A 19,810-nucleotide genomic window follows, 5' to 3' on the forward strand; every position below is an offset into this window, starting at 1 on the left:
GTTGCCCATTGGCCTTCAGGGTTGCACTTAAGCAACACCTCGACAACTTGAGCAAGAATCTCCTCATTTTTAACTGCAGAGGTATTTATAAACAAAATCATAAGTTACAACGTGGTGCCCAGATGCTCTCAAGGTCTTTGAGGCCTCAGCTTTGTAAGGTCCTAATCGACATTCAACCACATTGTATGCGCAACCTCTCCCCACCTTCACTCACACCTTGTGGTGATCTCCATTATTCGAACTTCTTGACCTCTTTCACCACCTACACTTAACACAGCTATCAGTCCTGTCATGGAAAGGTTTGGCACTTCCAGACATTAAAAAAAGATTTACGTTCTACTATGTATGTCATAGTAGAAGGTAGTTGTGGTCGATGATCAGCACACAGCAAGATCCCATTCAAGGCTGACCCAACGAGATGAATGTTTCTTCTCACTTTACCATCTAAGTTAGATCTCGAGTTCAGTCACAAGAGCAAGCTCCAACCGTGAAGCTGGTTAGTTCACTCTGCTTAAAGAAATAACAAGGGTACTGAGACTGAGGTGTAGAACCAGAATGTTCACTCTGCTTCCTCTGGGATGAACTGGCATTCTAAAGTTATAAAGAAAGGCAATGATTTTATAGCACAGGAGGACACAACAAATTGCCAATGTTGGCACTTCAGCCTGAACATAAGTGTATCCATACTGATCACTTCACCACTCACTTACACTGGGCGTTTCACCACTCCCTGATAAAAACGTTTCTTCCAAATTTGTTCTTGATTTCTTCGCGTGTATCTTATATTAGTTAACACTAGTTTTGCAACCACTGGAAACTCCACCGTCCAAAATCTTCCATATTTTTAAAGGCTTTTTGTCTTAGAAACATAGAAACATAGAAACATAGAAAATAGGTGCAGGAGTAGGCCATTCGGCCCTTCGAGCCTGCACCGCCATTCAATATGATCATGGCTGATCATCCAGCTCAGTAACCTGTACCTGCCTTCTCTCCATACCCCCTGATCCCTTTAGCCACAAGGGCCACATCTAACTCCCTCTTAAATATAGCCAATGAACTGGCCTCAACTACCTTCTGTGGCAGAGAATTCCACAGACTCACCACTCTCTGTGTGAAGAAATGTTTTCTCATCTTAAAATTGCACGTCTTTGTAATGGGGGCGGAAACTGGAGCACCTGGAGAAAACCCGTGTAGCCACAGGGAGAATGTGCAAACTGCACACAGACAGCACCCAGGGTCAGGATCGAACCTGGGTCTCTGGCGCTGTAAGGCAGCAACTCTGCTGCTTTGCCACTGTGGGGCAAGAAGTCTTGCCCCTCAACCTTCTCTTTTCAAGAGATGGTGGACCCAGTTTACTCTTTCCTGTTGGATGCAGCTTTTCAAATTTGGTACCAGCTTGCAAGTCTATTTTTTTAATGCCCTGACCAGATCGCTAGCTCGTTTTTATAATAAAGCAACAAGGGATGTGTGCTGTTCTCCATGTGGTTTAGTAAAGGCTGGTTCTGGGGTAACTATCACATGGTTCAGGGTTAAATGACAGAGGAGCAAAATAAATTACCTGAATCCACACTGGCTCCTTGGTCGGACCTGGTGAGGTCAAGTTCTCTAGGTTTCCATTTCGTTCATAGGTGAATGTTGTCCCAGCCACTTTGTAGTCTCCATTCCACTGGATTATCCAGCCGCCATTTAGGAAATACTTCTCAGGATCATCGCTCCGCAAAGCCAGAAAATTTCCTGCTTCAGCTACCTCTTCGATTCGGATCTCTCGGGCACCTTCAGGAATCAGACCAATGTCGACATAGCCTGCAGGTGAGAACAGATGGAGGGTTAGTGGACGCATTTCTCAAGATTTAATTCCATGCCCTCCCCCTCCAATGGTCTCTGAAAGCCAAGCAGCATTGTGGAACCCCCTTCCAGCATTACTTGAACTAATATACATTCAAAACATTGCATTTCTCGAAGTGGTTTTCCTTCTGAAAGAAGCATCCAGGAGGTCAACTCCCACCTCCTGGCATTCCAGGGAGAGTAGACAGCCTTACTCCCACAGCTCTCCATCACACTGGCTTTCACTGCTATCATCTTTGTTCAATTTCCATTCGATCGAGGCCAACTCGAGCCTGACAGTACATGTCTACTTGTGTCGGCTTTGGCTCAAGTTGGATTATTGTTCTGTTAAAACATTTGGGTCCAGGTTTAAGTCAGGTCACGACAGCCCAGTTCAGTTCCTCATCTGCCCAGTGTGAACTCACACATCCTCTGTTCTTAATTAGTACTTGGTGTTTCATCCTCCAATTGATCAGAAGCATGTTTGAGGTTGTTATATTTATGTCAATTGTTGGTCCAGTTTGAGTACTTCCTCAGGGTCACGTTGGACTCAGATTGGCTGTGCATGGGTTGGGCATGTTCGGATTGGCTATGGTGGGGTTGGACACATTCAAATTGGCTCAAATGATATTAAAATTCCAGTTTCCTGCCCCTTCCCCATAAACCCTTGATTCCCCTAGTTTAAAAATGCATTGACCGTAGCCATAATTTACTCAAGGATTGAGCATCCACTGCTCTTTTGGGGTGAGAATTCCAAAGATTCACTGAGTGAATACATTTCTCCTCATCTCATGCCTTATCTTGAAACAATGCAGAAAAACACCTTTAATCCAGGCACCCTCTTCTGAAATGCCGTGGGACATCTCACCAGGTGAAAGATGCAAAGCAACTGCTAGTGCAGAATAGTCTTACCCAGTCCTTCGCTTTTGTCGAATGTCTTTTTCACTGTCTCACAGGTAGAGCCATTGCCCTGGCAGACTCCACAACGATCTTCCACAGCATTGGAATCAATCTCATAATCACAACCTACATTCTGCAAAATGAAGAATTAGAGTCAGAACAAAGTGTTCTCTTGAGTTTTATATCAAATTAACTTCCCCCCGTGTAGGAGTTTAAAACTAGAGGAAAATATTTAAAGTGAAAGGGGAAAGAAATAAAGGGTTCTGAAGGTGCACCTTTTTCTCACAGAGGTTGGTGGGTACGAGGAATGAACTGCCCGAGGAGCTCTCAGTACAAATATTGTAATAGCTGGAATGGTTTAGAGGGATATGGGCCAAAATGGGATTAGGTCAGGCAGGCACCTTGACCAGCATGGATAAGTTGGGCTGAAGGGCTTGTTTCTGCGCTGTATAACTTTATGACTGTGACTCTAGTTAAAAACAACTTACTTTTCCTCAATGATCCCACACTATTTGTTCCAACAGACAAACTTAATAATAGTGTAATGTTACAATTTTTCATTTAAATGTAATAACTTTTTGATCGGGTAATTTAATTTGTTAAAAGTGGGTGCATCTTTGCTCCTTCTCATCGGTTAGCTCAGGTGAGATGGTTTAATGGGCGCTTATCACCAGAATCAACACAGTTCTCTGTGAAGCATTTCCAATTAATTAAATTCTAAAGTGATGGAGTCAACCAAGTGACTGACCCGGGACACAATACTAAACTGAAACAAGTGACTGACCTGGGACACAATGCTGAACTGAACCCACGTGTCAGATGTACAATCCAGAATTCAGACTGATAACTGCCACCTTCGACAGTGTGTGGGCTGCTCGGATGAGAAAGCTCTTTCATGCTGTTCTTACTACACATTAAACAACACTTTGCAGTAAGCAGTTAAGCTCTGCAAAATGAACCTTGTTTCATGGGACAAAGACAATCAAAACAGAGCCTGCATGCAGTAGCTGGATTGGAAACACACTCCTGCCTTGTTATGCCAGCCTTATCAGTTAGACAAATAACCCGTTACTCATTCCCGTGATGATCCAATATCCAAAATATTCTCACTATAGTGAACCTCATTTTTACAGACACCTCACACGCTAAATTAATGCCACTGATTGCATTGTGTCAAAAACTCGGTTGCGTTTAAAATAAATCACTTATAATTTTTTCAGTTGCTGACCAGTTAAGAGTGGAAGGATTTTCACGCGACTTTCACTGACCATGGAGTGAGTGCAGGCAGCAGCCAGCACAGTCGCTCGTCTGTGACATTAGCACTCGGGTAATGCTCTTCCCCTAAGTTGCAGCCTGATCTGGGACAAAGGCCCCCCCACGATTACTGAAGCATTCACAAGGATTCAGAAATAATCTACGCCTCGCAACTACAAAGTTCAGCTGAGATATTGCTTTTGATGAGGGAACAACTTTAAAGTAAAATACTCTGGCTGATATACTATGTATTTGTGTGTCATCTCTATATTATTAAAACATTTTTGGATTTACCATGTATCCAATGCCCACAGTTGCTGTTCAGAATTTTCAGGGAAAATTGAAAAAAATCCAGAATTGCCTCCTCAGCAGGAACCTACAGTTTACAAGCGATGAACAGCTGTCCTCTATATGACCTCCTGGTTAACAGGCATTCCTCAATTAGCTGTACTTGTTAATTTTGACAACTTTCCCTGCATAACACTCCTCGATGATGGGCTGAAATGCTCTGACTGTTTCCCTGATAAGTGTCATGGTGGTGGTTCTTGTACCTGGAATTGGTTGTTATATTTTGTTCCATTGTGCAAATCTATAATGAAAATATCCCAGTGAATGAAAGTCACAGCCAACATTTGACCTTAACAGTTCCATATCTACAGAGTGGTTCGCAGATGAATAAAGTGACAGGGCTCGGTAACCAATATCCATAGTGAGAGCAAAACAGACTGCTGGAGGAACTTAGTGGGTTAGGCTGCATCTGGGGAAGAAAACGGGCAGAAGACATTTGGGTCTGCAAGGGGTTTCTGCGCCGAGCTTTAAACTGTATAAGTATTCATGGACAATGGTCCCAAGTGCTCAATAAAAACCTTTTCCATTTAAACCCTGGTCTTCAAATCTGGTCTGGTTGAATTTTTCTGCACTATAAACGCTCCTGCATCTAAGTCCAGTGTCTAGAACCGTAAGGGGTGAGTGGGTCGAACCACTCACGGGGAACCAGTGTGCGCGGCCTGGTCAAGTGATCAGAGCAAGGCTCGTGGCCAGTTATACTATTCTGACCCGTCTTATCTCCCGCCAGATCTTGGGATCTCTTTGTTTAAAAGATATGTATGAGTTTTCTCTCTGATCTGCGCTTATGTCCGGGGGTACCGGGGATGGCCAGACAGTATTAATTGGTATTTCGTTGCGAGGTGATGGGTTTAACTGGTTTCCCATCACCTACCAGGTAGTGTTCTATGGGCTATTGTGCCCCCTTAACGAGATTAACTGTGTAGGTCGGCTTGGGGCATTGTGAGTATGCTGATGTCAGCGCCCCAGTGTCTGGACTTCGACCTGGTTTCGCAGGTTTCTGCATGGCCAATACCCATCCATTGTTCTGGCCGTGGCTTTGCAGAAACCTAGAGACTGGGCTGTAAGGTTTTTGTTCTTGTGGCTGGTCACGAGGTCCTGCGGCCATTTTAGGACCCACAGATTGTGACATCCCTTGGTATAACTGACCGCAGCCGTTGTCCGCTATCAGCCCCAGTCTCCCATTTAAAATGTCCAAACTGCAGCTCTTTGGTTTGGTGTTGATTGCAGAATGAGGGAAAACTTCTCAAATCTTACAGGTCGGGGCCCTGCTTCAGACAGGTGGAACTGAGGGGAGATGGCTGGTGGGTAGAAGTGCAAGGAGAGGGTGGGGTAAGAGCTGGCAAGTGATAGGTAGGTGCAGGTGAGAAGGGATTGACACAGAGAAGAGTCAGGTAGGGGAGAGAAGGATAGAAATAGAGACCAAGGGTGAAGGGGGAGATGATAACAGGATAGCAATGAGGTCAGGATCGAAGTTGAGTAGATGTAGTAGTGAGATTCCAATGCTACTAAATGCCTCATTGTGCCCCCCCACTCCCATTGGCTTCCTGAACCTCTGCCATCCTTGTGGTGAGCGTACTCACGTAGTGTTATTGAGGAGGGAATTCCAGGAATCCAAGTGATACTGAAGGAAGGTCATTGTACTTCCCAGATTAGCATTGTGTCCACAGTCAGTCACTTGCTTCAGTTTAGCACCATGTCCACAGACCTAAGTGGCAAGAATATAGAGTTTCCTCCCACACTCCAAAGACGTACAGGTATGTTGTAGGTTAATTGGCTTGGTGTATGTGTAAATTGTCTCTAGTGTGTTTAGGGTGGCGCTAATGTGCAGGGATCGCTGGTTGGTGTAGACTCAGTGGGCCAAAGGGCCAGTTTCCGCGCTGTATCTCTAAATTAAACTAAGCCAATTAACCTACAACATACCTGTACGTCTTTGGAGTGTGGGAGGAAACTCTATATTCTTGCTAACTCGATATAGAGTTACTGAACAATTCAGCTGATCTTCAGGCCAACAACGCCCGGTAAATAGGCTCCTACAGGGGTTCTGACTCGCCAGACTGCTGGTGTTATCGCATCTGCGCTTTTCTAAAAATCAAAAGTACTTCTTTAGCACGGAGTCCCTGAGAATTTTAATTCTGCTGTCACTCGATTCAGAAAAGGAACTCCAACTCCTTAACAGTAACGATTTCAAAGAGGCTTTAAAACACATCTTCAGTAACTCAAAGTTTCACGTCAGGGGTCTAGAAGTCTCAGTATCAGTTGTCTTTGTGACATTGTTTTTTATTGGGAGCCTGCTGTGTACAAACTGATTAGCAAGGTTGCAAATTGCAGTAGTGACTGTACTTTAAAAGACTTTGGCTGGTTGTGAAAAGCCTTGGAAGGTGACATCTGTTATCATGGATCCTCACCATGCCCTCTTCTCGCTGCTATCACAGGGCAGGAGGTACAGAAGCCTAAATGATCAGGTTCAGGAACAGTTACTTTCCTACAACTATAAGGTTCGAGAACCTCTCAGACTGAAGAAGGCTCTCGACTCGAAACATCACTCATTCCTTTTCCCCAGAGATGCTGCCTGACCCGCTGAGTTACTCCAGCATTTTGTGTCAATCCTCAGGGTATACCAGCATCTGCAGTTCCTTCCCACACAGGTTTGTGAACCAACCCACAAATCACTAATCCTACCTCAATAGCAGGAACCTCCCCTTGTACTATCACTGACTTATTACTTCAATTGTATTTTGCACTAATGTCCAGGGTTTTTTTTTGCACAGTCCTGTTTCTTTTTACTGGCGTGCAGAATTTTACGTGCAATTTGTGTGTAATTTTCTGTTTTGAGAGTTTGCGTCTGTGTGCCTGTGATGCTGTTGCAAACAAGTTCTTCATTGTACCTATACCTCACCACATATGACAACAGACTCGACTTGACTTGATTGCTGCTATTTCCGATTCATAACTTGCCTTAAACTATATTGATCTTTCCGTTCTCTTGGAAGCTATCAGGATTATTATTGAAAAACTGGAATTCATGCTATTGTGTTTAATTTAACTTAGTTTAATTTAGAGATACAGCGTGGAAACTGACCCTTTGGCCCACTGAGTCCGCACCGACCAGCGATCCCCGCACATTAGCGCCACCCTAAACACACTAGGGACAATTTACACATACACCAAGCCAATTAACCTACAACATACCTGTACGTCTTTGGAGTGTGGGAGGAAACTGAAGATATCGGAGAAAACCCACGCGGTCACGGGGAGAATGTACAAACTCCGTAAAGACAGCACCTGTAGTCGGGATCGAACCTGGGACTCTGGCGCTGCACGCGCTGTAAGGCGGTAACTCTACCGCTGTGCCACCGTGGCCCATATTACTGATGCACCGAAGTATAAATGGAACAATTGTCCCACTCAAATGCACATGAACACAAGGAAATAGGAACAGGAGTAGGCCACCAAACTCCTCAAGCCTGCCCTGCCATCAACGATGAGCTAGGCCTGCCTCACCTCCTCTCCGGTACCAGTTCCCCATAACCCTATTCAGCTAACTTTAAAAAAAGATAGTGGTTTATATGGGAGTAACAACTAATCTACATATGACCAGAATCATCGACTGTTCCTTATCCCGTTGATGCTGCTTTTTCTGTTTCGATTTCTAACCTATACATATATTGTGTCTGTCACCTTCTGACAGCTTGCTTGTTGCAGTCAGTGTCATTGTTGTTCTTACATAGCAATCACACTGTGTGACTCTCCTGCCCAACAGGGTCCCAGCATGTTCCTCCATATCGAGACACGACACCAAGAGCCTTGAAATGAGACCGTACCTTGCAAATTCCATTGATGCATATGTCACGGCTGGTGTTCCCCTCAAAGCATGGTGTCCCGTCTATCACAGCATCCAACATCTTCTCCGAGAAATAACCATCAACAGGTCGGCAATGCAGCTCGCAGGGATTAACTGGGGGACACAGTCACACCACGGGAAAAATGAAAGCAACTCCAGTGATTCAACTTATTGACACTTATTAAAGATCTTCAACCACTTTCAGTAGCTTTCTACCAGATTGCATGTATGTTTTTGGTAAACCAGAGGTTGAAAGCCCAAACTCTGAAACTGAAGTTACTAAAGTTAAACTTGGCACGAATTCCAGTACTTGGAAAAACTCTGCAAAGTTCTGGCCTAAAAAGGAAACAGTGGGACTGCAACAAGGATAAACAAGATTAACGAGGTGGGTGTGGGATGAGTGAATGGAGGTCTTTCAAAGTTCTGATGGGGCTCGATAGGGCAGACGTGGAGAAAATGTTTCGCTTGTAAGGGAATCCAAAACTGGGATCATCATTATAAGGTGATGGATATTACATCAATCAATCCATCAAAGTAGTAATAGGTGAAAAAAAATCACAAAGCACGCCAGTAAATACAACCAACAAACGATGGACTTACACCTGCTGAGGACGGGAATCCATTTATGCAGTTTCCCTTTGTACGGCATGGTGTCAAACTCACTGCATTGCATCTGACGGAAGGTCGGCACGTCTGAGACGCACGCCTTGGTGTTGCAGATTCTGAATCTCTTCCTCTCCCCGAGGCAGTACGAGCCACCATACTTGGGCCTGAAAACGAGAGAGATCCACAGAGTAGAATTCATTCTTGCTTTCGTGTGTTAGTGGTAGCAACTACATAGAAACCATGGGATTTACGATCCAAACCAATGTTTGCCAAAATGGACCAGCAATTCCACATCGCACCCCCTGGTCCCTCGGCCTGCTGGTTACAGTGCAAGTGTTCCCCTCCACACATACTCTTCAACTGTGGGTATTTATTCACAAAATGCTGGAGTAACTCAGCAGGTCAGGCAGCATCTCAGGAGAGAAGGAATGGGTGACGTTTCGGGTCGAGACCCTTCTTCAGACTGATGTCAGGGGGGGGCGGGACAAAGGAAGGATATAGGTGGAGACAGGAAGATAGAGGGAGATCTGGGAAGGGGGAGAGGAAGAGAGGGACAGAGGAACTATCTAAAGTTGGAGAAGTCGATGTTCATACCACTGGGCTGCAAACTGCCCAGGCGAAATATGAGGTGCTGTTCCTCCAATTTCCGGTGGGCCTCACTATGGCACTGGAGGAGGCCCATGACAGAAAGGTCAGACTGGGAATGGGAGGGGGAGTTTCCCACAGCCTCTTCAACTGTGTGAAAGGATTCTGCCTCCACCACCATTTCAGACACGAACCTCCTCTAAGCTAACATATGAATCAGACATCATAAACTGAGTGCAATGTGTTGCCCTATCAGGCAATTAGCACGTGTGAGACTGAATCAAATTTCTACCTTCGTGTCCAGCTTCAGTGACTCAAGCACTGACTCTCACACAGTGCATTATTGAGAGTGTTGGAGTCATAGAAATAGAAACATACAGCAAAGAAACACTATGTCCATGCCACTCATTGTACCTCTCTCCGCTAATTGTATTTACCAGCATCGTCTTCTGTGCTTTGAGGATTCAAGTACTATCATTCAGGAGCAATTTAGACAGGTACGTGGATAGGAATGGTTGAGAGGAATATAGGGTAGGCCCAGGAAAATGGGACTAGCTTGGATGGGGCATCTTGGTTGGCATGGTGTGAATCGATGACTCTACCTGTATAGATGCTTCTTAAATGTAGTGAGAGTATCTGCCTTCACCTCCTCTTCAGGCAGCGGTGATGCTACACTGTAAAGTTCTGTACTGTTGAAGATACTGAGATACTAACCCGGCCTTGATTCTCACCCAGACACAAACAATCCAGGGTAGACGAAGCACATCTAAGAGGTAATACTTAATTCTCAAACAACAATTCTGAAAAATAAATTACCTGTCTATTATCAAATTGGTCTTTGGAATCTTTGTGATGTGAACCCTAGCTGCATTTCCCATAAAGCAATAATTAATGCATTCTCCAAATATTTTATTGGTTGTAAAATGCACTGGGATCTGAAAAGACATTGCCAAAGTAACAGCTCCTCTGCTTCCAGGTGATCCATTCACATTCTCTCATGTGAGCAGGGAAAGCCTTAAGAAAAAGGTAGGCATTCAGGAACACATCAAAGGAGGGAACAGAGGCAGAGTTACTGAATGGGTTGGGCAGTTGAGTCACATGGCATGGCCATCAAAGACTATTAAGAGTGTCTTGAGTATAACTATTGTAACTCAGGAGATGTGCAAGCCAATTTGTGCGAGAATTGAAAACTTAGTTCCGTAAATTCACCATTAGGGAAATAAGGGAAATATCTTTGGTGGGAAAGTGGTCAGATCCAGAACATAGTAATGGCTGAGAAGAATAGTCTGAAGAAGGGTCTCGACCCGAAACGTCACCCATCCCTTCTTTCCTGAGATGCTGCCTGACCTGCTGAGTTACTCCAGCACTTTGTGAAATAAATACCTTCGATTTGTACCAGCATCTGCAGTTATTTTCTTACAGAAGAATAGTAGGGATCGTTTCCAAAAGAAAAATGAGATGTGCAGAGGAGGGAGCTGGGTAAAGAAAGAGATGCTAAAAGAATGAGATGATCAGAAAGAAGCTTATGTGGAGTACAGGGCGGCACGGTGGCGCAGCGGTAGAGTTGCTGCCTTACAGCGCTTGCAGCATCAGAGACCTGGGTTCAATCCTGACTACGCGTGCTGGCTGTGTGGAGTTTGTATGTTCTCCCCATGACCGTGTGGGTTTCCTCCCATACTCCAAAGGCGTACAAGTTTGTAGGTTAATTGGCTTGGATTTGTACACTAGGTATAAGTGTAAATTGTCCCTAGTGTGTGTAGGCTTGTGTTAATGTGCAGGGATCACTGGTCGGTGTGGACTTGGTGGGCCGAAGGGCCTATTTCCGCGCTGTATCTCTAAACTAAACTGAACTAAGCTAAAACTATAAACACCAGCACAGAATATTTAGGACAAAGAGTCTGCTTCTATGTTGCAGATTATATCATTTCAGGATCTAAATAACACTTTGTATTGAAGCATTATGCCTTATGGTTTTATACATAACATTATCAAGGCTTTTAACTTGATCATGGGAGCTAATGTCTTTAGAAGATACTGGCAGCAAGTTGAGTATTTTAATTATATATTAAGCACATTCAATTCTGAACAGATAGGATCATTGTGTGCCTGCTTGTAGTGATAGTAAATGAGGTGGCATGGTGACACGGGATTTAATGTTGCTGCCTCACAGCTCCAGGGAGCTGGTTTAATCCTGACCTCAGGTGCTCCCTAGGTGGAATTTAAACCTCTCTCACATTCGGAAAGGAAGCTGGTTAGCTAAATGACTGATAAATTACTCTCGCGTCTAGACAAATGGCAAAAACAATCAAAGGGAAAGTTAATGAGTTGGTGAGAGAGATTAAATTGGATGAAGACTGGGTTACTTGAATGATTCCTTGGTTTAGGGAGGTATTAGCTACAGGTTGGACAGAATTGATTTGTTTTACTGGATCACCGCAGGTTGCTGGGAGACCTGGCAGAAATATGTTGAATTACGTGAGGCATAGATGGGATCAATGGTCAGAACCTTATTCCGAGGATGGAAAAATGAAATACTAGCGGACAGAGCTTTACAGGGTAACTCAGAGGGTGGCGAATGCCTGGAATGCTCTGCGAGCATTGGTGGTTAAGACAGATACGATAGTGCACTTTAAGAGATTTTGTGATAGGCATATGGATATGCAGAGAATGGAGGAATATGGATCACGTGCAGATAGATAAGAAGTGGTCTTGGCAGCATGTTTGGCATAGACATTGTGGGGTGAAGGGCTTGTCCTATGTCCGAAGGTGCAGGAAACCAGGAATCGAGAAGGAAACTGAGATAAATGGGATTGCCCTGCTAGGATCCAGCATGGACCCAATGGGTTGAATGGTCTCCTATTCTGTAATAAGCCAATGAAGACCTCTCCATTGTCACTGTGCCCATGACACGTGTCTAACCTTACAGCAGAAACAAATCAACTTCTAAATTAACATGAAACTTCTGAAATTAATGCCCCACGGGAAATGTGCTGCTCTCTGTTCAAGTTGCACAGTGACTGGAAGCTATCAAATATTTCAATGTTCAGTGAAGGTGTGTCAAGGTTCCATGGCATAACAATATTTGACCATTCCTTCTCTCCTGAGATGCTGCCTGACCTGCTAAGTTACTCCAGCACTTTGTGAATAAATACCTTCGATTTGTACCAGCATCTGCAGTTATTTTCTTACAATGTTTGACCATGATGTCAGTATAGTATGCAGTTAAGAATAAAATAATCATTGTGTGCTCTCTATTCCCTCCGTAAGAATTCACAAATTGAGTTTGGAATTAGATTCAGCCTACTGTAAACATGCTGCTATTTCAGAAGGTTTTTATACACCTCATTTCTCCCAAGAATTTGAAACAAAAAAAAAACTGTGGTTGCTGGAAGTCTAAAATAAAAGCAGAAAATACTATAGTCTAAAATAAAAGCAGAAAATACTAAAAAAAATTAGCAGGTCAGGCAGCATCTGTGGGAAGAGATACTGTACAAAGTTAATGTTTCAGTTCAAAGACTTTTCATTCTCTCAGGTTTTTGATACAGGATTGTTAACTCTGTTTCCCCTCCCACAGATGTTGCCTGACCTGCTGAGCATTTCCGGCATTTCCTGTTTCTATTTCCCCTGAGCATTTGCAGTTCCAACGTCTATCCAAAGAGATGGAAAGGAATTGGATGGAGTAGATGGTAAGAAATGGCATCCGATGTCCAGGTTATACATGATGGAGTGGGAAGGAAGCAATCTATGAATACATTGAGAACAATGACCATGACTTTGCTGAATAGGTTAGTATGGGATTGGCAAAGTCGAGTATGGAAGCACACAGCATTCTGCAGCTTCAGCTGCTTTTACACGATGTTTCACAATGCTCAACCCTCTGGATAATGACCCTTTTACTCTCTGCCCTAAATCTCTCACCTCTAACATCTATGTCCTCTTGTTCAAGAAACAGCCTGCCCTCTCTCCCCCAAAACATGTAATCTCTCTCGCGTACTTCACACCAAACTCATCCAGATAATTCCAGCAAAGTTAATGAATGATCATTTTGCAGAACAAATGCAAATTAACTGCTGTGTTAAAGACAAACATGCAATTTGCTTTTATTTTATCTCTTTCAATTTCTCTGTATTTATTTCAAATGTATATATTTCAAATGTAAGTCTGTCAGGTTACAATTACTTCCAAAGGTGAAGGCACTGCAGTGTTTCCAATTGGAAGAGACTACATTTCAACCTCAATGAGGTTGGACACCAACATGTCTTGTTGGATGGTCAGATTTGCTGCTGCTGTCCTTTATTGTACAACTGTGGGTATATTTAAAGCAAAGATTCATTGGTTCCTGATTAGTTTGGGTGTCAAAGGTTACAGGGAGAAGGCAGGAGAATGGGGTTGAGAAAGAAAAATAGACCAGCCTTGATCGAGTGGCATGTACTCGATGGGCTGAATGCCCCACTTCTGCTCCTATGTCTTATGGGCTAACTCTTGATGCCCCCTGAGAAAGTGTTGGTGAGCCACCAGGTGTAACCACTGCAGTCCATACAGCCATGTGTTAGACTGGAAGCTTCACAATGGCCAACAAAGGGTTTTATTATCACACTGGGGGCAATGAGGATTAGAAAATACAAAGGAATCACCCTCATTACTGTACTGACTGGTATCTCAGGTTTCACATTTTTTCTTAAACACATGACCCATCAAGTCTACAACCCTATTCCCCCACTTACCCATTCTCTTTTACATGCCCATCAACTCCACTCTATTTTCCCCAACCACGAGGGGAGGTTCATAGGAACACCACGCTGTTAATAAGCATGTTATTTTGATGAGTAAGGAAACCTGAACTATAAGAGGAAGCCCATGCAGTCACAGGGAGATCATGCAAACTCCACACAGAGAGCATCAAAGGACAAGATTGACCTCTGGTCGTTGGAGCTGTTAGGCAGTGTGTCGCCACTACTAAGGAAGAGCACTCTGTCGTTCGACAAGGGTGCTGTTGACACAGTTACCAGAATTAGATGTACTATTACCAAGGGAGTCGAAAGGGAGTTAATGGTAAATAACATCCACATCTGAGAGAGGATGCATGGTCACATTATTTATCAACATGACAATTACCTCCAAGGCAGCTTTGAGCAGATATTGTACTCTGCACTGCCAAGACGCATAAATAACTCGTTTTTGCAGGACTGGATCAAACTCCTTCATCTTGTCTTCCGCTAATACTCCACTGACCACCCAGACGATTTACATCTGTGTTTAATTTTGCCATTCTGCTATTAATGACCAGAACAGATGTGATTAACCCTTTAGGTCTTGGTCATAGAAACATAGAAAATAGGTGCAGGAGTAGGCCATTCGGTCCTTTGAGCCAGCACCGCCATTTAATATGATCATTGCTGATCATCCAAAATCAGTACCCCGTTCCGGCTTTTCCCCCATATCCCTTGATTCCCTTAGCCCGAAGAGCTAAATCTAACTCTCTCTCACGGAGGGCAGTGGCTGAAGCTTCGTATTGGGGGCTGACTCCTCAGGGAGCAATGTATTGTCAGGAGAGATCAGGTATTTATATGAAGCATTCAACAGAATGCAATATTTTCATCTGTTTTGTCCAATGTTTGGGATTATGATAATTTTGAAGAAAAACAACACTCTCAAGGTACTGGCAAGATGTTTCCTTCAGCTCGGGGCATGAACAGCTGATTAACTTTAGTTTAGAGATCCAGCATGGAAACAAGCCCTTCAGCCCAGCGAGTCCACACTGACCATTGATCAATCATTCACACTAGTTCCATGTTATCCCCCTTTATATCCCACTCCCTACACACTGGGGGGCAATTTTACACAGGACAATTGACCTACAAACCTGCACGTCTTTGGGATATGGGAAGAAACCGGAGCACCCGGGTAAATCCATGTGGTCACAGGGAGAATCCGTGTGGTCACAGGGAAACTCTGCACAGACAGCACCCGAGGTCAGGATCGAACTCAGGTCTCAGAAGCTGTAAGACAGCAGCTCTACCAGCTGTGCCACCCTGTCATTATCTCTCGCTGCCCTTGATATTGGCTTATTATTGTCATGTACACTGAGATACAGTAAAAAAACTTTGTGTGTTATCCAATCGACCAATATTATACGTGATTACAATGAAACCACAAACAACTACAACAGGCAGTGTAAAGAGAAAACTCGCAGAGTGCAGAATGCGGTAATACAGCACTGTGGCGTTACAAAGACGGAGAAAGTGGAGATTAAAAAAAGTGCAAGGGCCACAATGAGATAGATTAAGAGGTCAGGCTTATGAGAAGACCATTCGGTAGTTTGATAACAGTGGAGAAGAAGTTGTTTCCTGAATCTGGCGGTATCTTATCGAAATGTATAAGATTATTAAGGGGTTGGACACGTTAGAGGCAGGAAACATGTTGGGGGAGTCCAGAACAAGGGGCCACAGTTTAAGAATAAGGGGTAGGCCATTTAGAACTGAGATGAGGAAAAACTTTTTCAGTCAGAGAGTTGTGAATCTGTGGAATTCTCTGCCTCAGAAGGCAGTGGAGGCCAATTCTCTGAATGCATTCAAGAGAGAGCTAGATAGAGCTCTTAAGGATAGCGGAATCAGGGGGTTTGGGGAGAAGGCAGGAACGGGGTACTGATTGAGAATGATCAGCCGTGATCACATTGAATGGCGGTGCGTACAGGCTCGAAGGGCCAAATGGCCTCCTCCTGCACCTATTGTCTATTGTATGCGATTTCAAGCTTTTGTATCTTCTGTGTGACGGGAGAGGTGCAGTACACCAGGTTGCTGGGCACACATCCATCCTCATACTTCAAAGGTTGCCTCAACTAAATGAGTAATGTTTATCCCATTGAACTGCCAATGTTAACAGGTGACCTGGAAATTATTTCAAGTGAAGTCTAATTAAGAGATTCCAAAGATATGAAACAGGAAACCACATACACTGCGACATATTAAAGAGCAAAAACACATGGCAGGCTGACATGACACTGAGCATCTTTAAAGGGAACTTTATTGTTACCCTCTGATCCTATTGAGATGACTTGATACAGAATGTTGACTTTGTACCATGACTGTCTGACCTGCGCAGCTTGTACTGCATATGGATTCAATGAGGATACACAGGGTGACAGTCAGCAGGCAAACTAATAATACAACTTAATTACATCTGAAACCAGACTCGAGGGGTTGGCGGTGAGATAGGGTAGACCTGTTTCAGGGTGCATCTCATAAAATCTGACTGGGGACTCTCTCTGCAGCGGCCCCACATGGCTGTAATCGACAGCACTGCATCTCCATGGGGATCTATTCACACAGAGAGTGGTGACTCTGTGGAATTCTCTGCCACAGAAGGTAGTTGAGGCCAGTTCATTGGCTATATTTAAGAGGGAGTTAGATGTGGCCCTTGTGGCTAAAGGGATCAGGGGGTATGGAGAGAAGGCAGGTACAGGTTACTGAGCTGGATGATCAGCCATGATCATATTGAATGGCGGTGCAGGCTCGAAGGGCCGAATGGCCTCCTCCTGCACCTATTTTCTATGTTTCTATGTTTCTATGATGGTGCTCCTGACCCACGCCAGTCAACTTCCACTCTTCTTTATCTGACCCCATTCATGTATCCTTGCTCAGATGTTGGTGTTGCGAGTCGTGCTAGCACGATATTGCATCTCCACAAAAGGTTCAGGAAACTTGGAAAGAAACAGCGCGTGCAAGCTTTACCTGGGCTATTCCCAACGGCAGCCGCCTGCATACGTCGCATTTGCTGCATCACTGCCAGCTGGGCAGTTAGAGCCTCAAACAACATCTCTGCGTGGGGTGCCTGCCACGGTTGTCAAGAAAGACACAGGGTGGGTGAGCACATGTCTTCTGGCCCTGGCCAGGACCCCCTCCTCACTCCCCACTAATCATCCATGCTGATTGGACTCGAAGTCATGACTGTATATGGAATGGCAATAGGCAGGTGTTAACCTCCGAGAATTACAGACCAGGGCCCCTCTGCCGGTGCTAGTTCACAGAACCTTACTCTCAAAACAGCCCCATGCACCTTCTATTTCGTCGTTACCCTGCAATATTTTTGATTATTTTTCCCGATTCCCTTTTGGATCCCGTCTGAAGAAGGGTCTCGGCCTGAAACGTCACCCATTCCCTCTCTCCTAGATGCTCCCTGACCTGCTGAGTTACTCCAGCATTTTGTGAATAAACCCTTTTGGATCCCAGTTATTTACAATATATATTAACGATTTAGACGAGGGAATTAAATGTCTGCCTCTTTGGAAGTCTCTCATTAAGGCCCATTCCCCTGCACTTTTCCTGTAGCTCTGCCTCCTCAAAGGGACAATATTTTTTAAGAAGTAACAATACTGTAACAAAACTGCTTCTTAATATCATATCATATCATATCATATATATATACAGCCGGAAACAGGCCTTTTCGGCCCTCCAAGTCCGTGCCGCCCAGCGATCCCCGTACATTAACACTATCCTACACCCACTAGGGACAATTTTTACATTTACCCAGCCAATTAACCTACATACCTGTACGTCTTTGGAGTGTGGGAGGAAACCGAAGATCTCGGAGAAAACCCACGCAGGTCACGGGGAGAACGTACAAACTCCTTACAGTGCAGCACCCGTAGTCAGGATCGAACCTGAGTCTCCGGCGCTGCATTCGCTGTAAAGCAGCAACTCTACCGCTGCGCCACCGTGCCGCCCTAATGACATTGATCAAGCTGTGAACATTGGCTGGGACAATAGAAAGAGCTTGCCTGTGTTGACTCAACTTGTGCAGACTGTGTGCAGTTACCTGCCATTCTGCTGACAGTTCACACAGGAATCTAGTGAATGCCAGATCTATATCCACATAATCATCTTCAGCAAACTCCGACTGTAAAGCTCCTTCGCCCAATGAGCACCAGATGGAAGCTCTGTTTTTTTTCCAACTGTTACTGCTTCCGTTTAATCAATAACTTTGCAGTAAGAGATATCCCCTGCTCACTGTGTCATGTCAACTCACGAGTACCTATCTTTACTAATACAATTTACCAGCACGTGTCTGTTTTTCTGTGCTTTGGTGATTAAAGTGGTGATCCAGATCATCTTTAAATGCTATGAGGTTAACTAAAGTCACCTATCTATATTCTCCAGAGATGCTGCCTGACTTGCTGATTTACTCCAGCATTTTTTGTCCTACTGTGAACCTGAATCCACCAACCTAACCTGGCTCTCACCAATCACTTCCCCTTTCCAAAGCCAATCGCTATCTTCGAGTTATGGTCGTACAGCATGGAAACAGGCCCTATGGCCTAACTCCTACATGCCGACCAAGAAGCTCCTACTAAGCTAGCCCCACTTGCCCACGTTTGTTCCATATCCTGCTGAGGCAGGAGATTGGGGTTAGGAAGGAGAGATAAATCAGCCAACATTGAATGGCGAAGTGGACTTGATGGGCTGAATGGCCTAATTCTACTATCACTTATACTCTCATGATCTAAACCTTTCCTATCCTTGTACCTGTTCAAGTGTCTCATTCGCTCTAACGTCAGCTCTTGGCTCGGGTTTTCGAGCCAGAGGGTTCTATCTTCTGATGCTGAGGCCACCAGCCCCTTGGGACCACCAGAAGGCAAATGGAGCACCACTGGCTCAATGGAGTGAGTTAAGTGATCAAGGTCTTACGTGGGATTATTGCATTGCCGCTCCGCGCTCTGTGTTCCTGAACTGCAGGTCCGGCTGCAGGATGACCACGAGCTCCAGGCTCCCCAATTTCCAGCTGTATTCTGAGGATGGTGGACTGTGGATATGCAATCTCCACCGAAGCACCACTGCAAGAGGACAGTGAGAGTTAATGTGGGAAATCTCCCTTGGCATGGTCTTCATGAAGCACTTCTTAGCTGAGGTGGAACAGTTTTGTTGATCCCGTTGTTGGAATTACCGACCCTTATTCAGATACAGCGTTGAATTATCGGAGCCTCCTCTGCCTTTAAAACCTCCAAAGCAAAGTCACCAACATTTTAACAGCTTATTAGGAGATGGAGACATGAGCAAACTCTGTCAACAAGATGGTTTTATATTGTACGAGTGTGTGTGTGAGGGAAAGAGTGAAAATTACATTAGACAAACTGGGGGAGAGGGGGAGAGAGGGGAGGGGAGAAGGGGAGAGAGATGGGGGAGAGAGGAGGGAGAGAGGAGGGAGAGAGGGGAGGGAGAGAGAGAGGGGGGAGAGGGAGAGGGGAGAGAGGGGGGAGAGAGCGGGTGAGGGGGAGAGAGAGGAGGAGAGAGGGGGAGAGAGAGGGGGAGAGAGCGGGTGAGGGGGAGAGAGAGGAGGAGAGAGGGGGAGAGAGAGGGGGAGAGAGAGGGGGAGAGAGAGGGGGAGAGAGGGGGGAGAGAGCGGGTGAGGGGAAGAGAGAGGGGGAGAGAGAGGGGGAGAGAGAGGGGGAGAGAGAGG

At 44.8% G+C, this 19,810-nt stretch overlaps 1 protein-coding gene across 1 annotated transcript in view; it reads right to left on the reverse strand.

Annotated features, from left to right (window-relative positions):
• The window catches only part of adamts7 (a disintegrin-like and metallopeptidase (reprolysin type) with thrombospondin type 1 motif, 7), a 140,988-nt gene that overhangs the window by 59,964 nt on the left and 61,214 nt on the right, over window positions 1–19,810 (reverse strand). Inside the window, exons 11-15 of the mRNA XM_078427091.1 lie at window positions 19,042–19,187; window positions 8,768–8,937; window positions 8,148–8,281; window positions 2,737–2,857; window positions 1,559–1,803 (exon numbers count right to left, since the gene is read on the reverse strand). Coding sequence (XP_078283217.1) covers window positions 1,559–1,803; window positions 2,737–2,857; window positions 8,148–8,281; window positions 8,768–8,937; window positions 19,042–19,187 — 816 coding nt within the window. The remainder of the gene's footprint in view (window positions 1–1,558; window positions 1,804–2,736; window positions 2,858–8,147; window positions 8,282–8,767; window positions 8,938–19,041; window positions 19,188–19,810) is intronic.

Source organism: Rhinoraja longicauda, chromosome 33, assembly GCF_053455715.1.
Source record: "Rhinoraja longicauda isolate Sanriku21f chromosome 33, sRhiLon1.1, whole genome shotgun sequence".
NCBI lineage: Eukaryota > Metazoa > Chordata > Chondrichthyes > Rajiformes > Arhynchobatidae > Rhinoraja > Rhinoraja longicauda.